The sequence below is a fragment of the Coturnix japonica genome, chromosome 1 (genome assembly GCF_001577835.2).
Source record: "Coturnix japonica isolate 7356 chromosome 1, Coturnix japonica 2.1, whole genome shotgun sequence".
NCBI lineage: Eukaryota > Metazoa > Chordata > Aves > Galliformes > Phasianidae > Coturnix > Coturnix japonica.
The window spans coordinates 29,907,292-29,910,046 of record NC_029516.1 but is presented as its reverse complement, the minus strand read 5'-3'; the positions used below and the strand labels follow the sequence as shown (position 1 = coordinate 29,910,046).

At 45.2% G+C, this 2,755-nt stretch overlaps 1 protein-coding gene across 5 annotated transcripts in view; it reads right to left on the bottom strand.

Moving 5' to 3' along the window:
• USP15 (ubiquitin specific peptidase 15) overlaps positions 1-2,522 on the bottom strand; it is a 64,905-nt gene extending 62,383 nt beyond the window's left edge. For 2 of the 5 annotated variants that reach the window (XM_015855303.2, XM_015855314.2), the window contains exon 1: positions 2,381-2,515. In XM_015855303.2, the coding sequence (XP_015710789.1) occupies positions 2,381-2,469 (89 nt within the window). In that variant the 5' untranslated portion in view covers positions 2,470-2,515. Of the gene's footprint in view, positions 1-2,380 lie in introns of all 5 variants that reach the window. The other 3 variants (XR_004306508.1, XR_001553444.2, XM_032443297.1) reach the window with 3 other exon arrangements.
• Positions 2,523-2,755: the final 233 nt, after the last annotated feature.

Here is a 2,755-nt window from a genome sequence, read left to right as displayed (position 1 = left end):
GATTCTAAGACTGTGAGATATGAGATGAATTGTGCATTTCTTTTCTTTCAGAACAAAACCAGAGCTCTTTGAAACACTGAAACTGTGCGTTCTTTGGGAAATACTGCATGAAGAGAGAATTACAGGTAATTTGAGTTCTTTGGAATAAGAGTGTGGCTTTTAGTGCTGAATTCATGAACAAAAGCAATTATAATTATTTAAAGCATCTAATAAACTAAGGATTTTCTTCATTGGAAAAACTTAAATTTAATGTTAATACATCTTTTAAGAAAAATAAGAAAAATTGGAAGATGGAAAACCTGCAGGTTCACCTAATTTAAACACTTATTAATTGTATGCAGGAAAGGTAACGTGAACAAACCAGCCCAGCATCCCATCCCTGAGCACTGAACAGGCAGAAGACAGACACCACTCCTGCCCATCCACTGCGGCAATATATTTTTACCCATATTATGCCCCAGGTATCCTCAAAAACATCCACTGTAGCAAAGTTTACAGCTTACTAAGTTGACTGCTCACATGGAATATTTGAACATGTGTATTCTACAAAATCTTTTCTAACTTTGAAATATTGCATGTACATCAGTTTCATTTCTTTCTTTCTGCAATAAACCCTTAAAACTAGGAAGTTTGTTGCCCTCTACGACACAATTTGCCTCTTTTTGCCCCACTCTTCCTTTATCCTGAAGAGGAAACCCCAAAAGCTTTATAAACGACTTGCTTTTTCTATGCTCTACATTCACAACAGTTTTTCTGTCTAAGCTGGACATTTTAAAAGCACTGTGTTTAAATACAGCACTTGAAAACTCAAACAGAACAAGCTGATACATCATCACTCACATTTGTCTCCAAAATTTACTACCGAGTGAATGAATGGAAATTGCAATTCTGAGTCATGACTTAGAGCATGTAAACTACCATGCTTCCTCACTGCTCCAAAAGACCAAAAAACTAGTATCAAAATACCTCTGAATTACTACACGCACTCCTTAATTTGTGAAGTTAAACACGCAGCTTTAAGCGTTAAACCTATCAACACACCTATATACACATCTGTTTTTAGATTTAAGAGTCACAGTCAACAGGGCTCTGCCACAGCTTATTCAGCCTTAAAACGCTTGATTAATATTAGTGTCATAATCGCAGTGAAATATACTTATTTTCAGAGAAAACTTAAAAGCCTATTTCACTAAACTGGTTTTTCCATGTTAAAATATTACACTTAGTAAGGAAAAAAAAAAAAGAAGACAGCTCAGTCGGTACATGCCCTGATTTACTCATTACATAAACTGCTCATAAAGTTACTTTCATTTTGAATAATATCAACCGCTTGGGATATTTTTTTTTAGTACTCAGGAAGTGCCCAACAGAATCATATATGAAGAAAAAAAAAGCTTAGAAGACTACAAGCCTGAGCACCCTTGTACTAGTGCCAGTCGTTTTCAACAGTACCATATGAATCGATTTCCTTTTTCTAGTCGCTTATACTTTTCCAGCTTAAGAGCAGTCTGTTCGTACGCCAAAAACTGAACGTATACTCAGCAGTATTTGAATAATGCATCAGAATGTATGCTTCTGACACATGCTGCAGTATCAACACTGTTAAATATAGTCTTTTATGGAACTGGAACAGTAAGTGATGACAGCTGAAACGAGGTGGGGAAGCTCTACTTTTGTGTGTTCATAATTTTCACCGAGTTAACGATTCAGCCTTTGTCTTTGGGTGACAACTTCACAAGGGAAGAGAAGCAGAGGTTGGGTGGTGGCAGGAGGGGCAGTTCCTCTTTTTTTTCTGTCCTCTTAAAAAAAAACAACAAACAACAACCACCCCACACAGTATGCCAGCTAGTTTCCAACAACTACACCTACATCTGCCCAATCCCCAAACACACACTAAAACGACGGTGTTTATTTAACCTAATTCTTCCCAACCGTGGCTTGTTCTGCTGCCAATCTGCACTGTCTACTAAGAGATATTTTCTACGGACCAGGAAAACAAGCCGGCCGTGGAAGAGAGAATCATAAGAGCCTGTTTGCACCTCCGGGGGTTGATTCGTCGCCTATTATTAACACGTTCGCAGCCGATGTCTCGATGTAAGGCCTACCCCTGGCTCGCAATGGAAGCCGGCGCTGCAACCCGGCTGATGGAAGGGAAGCTTCCGAGCAGAGCCCTCCTCCCCCGGCCCCGCTCCAGGCGCAGCCCTCATTGTGAGGGGCGGCCATCGCGCCCCTCCCCCGCTTCCCTGCACCGAGCAGGGCCGAGGGGAAGGAGGTCGGTCCCTGTGGCAAGCGAAGCCCCGCTCAGGGGTGGGGGAGCCGCCCGAGTCTCGCAGCCCGGGTTCCCCTTCTCTCCCTGCCTCCCCCCCTCCCCCCGGCTCACCAGGTGTCGCCCTTGCGGAGGGCGGTTTTGAGCAGCGCCGCCACATCCGTGCGCTGAGTCTCCAGATCCGCCGCGCCTCCCTCCGCCATCTTCTCCCCCCGGTAGCAGGGGCAGGAGCGGGCCGCGCTGCATGCTGGGAGTGACGCCGCCGGGGGACGCCACAATCCGAAGGGAGGGAGACGAGGAGGAGGTGGCGCCCCCTGGCGGCGGGGAGGTCTTTACTCTCTACAGAGCCCTGCGCATGCGCACTGAGAGTCTCGGGCGTGCTGCGGGGCCGTATGTTGGCCGGAACATGTAGGGAGTAGCGAGGCAGTGGACTGAGCTCTTACCCATACAGTGCCTGTTCTAAAATGGGTCAGAAACAGGAGGAAACAG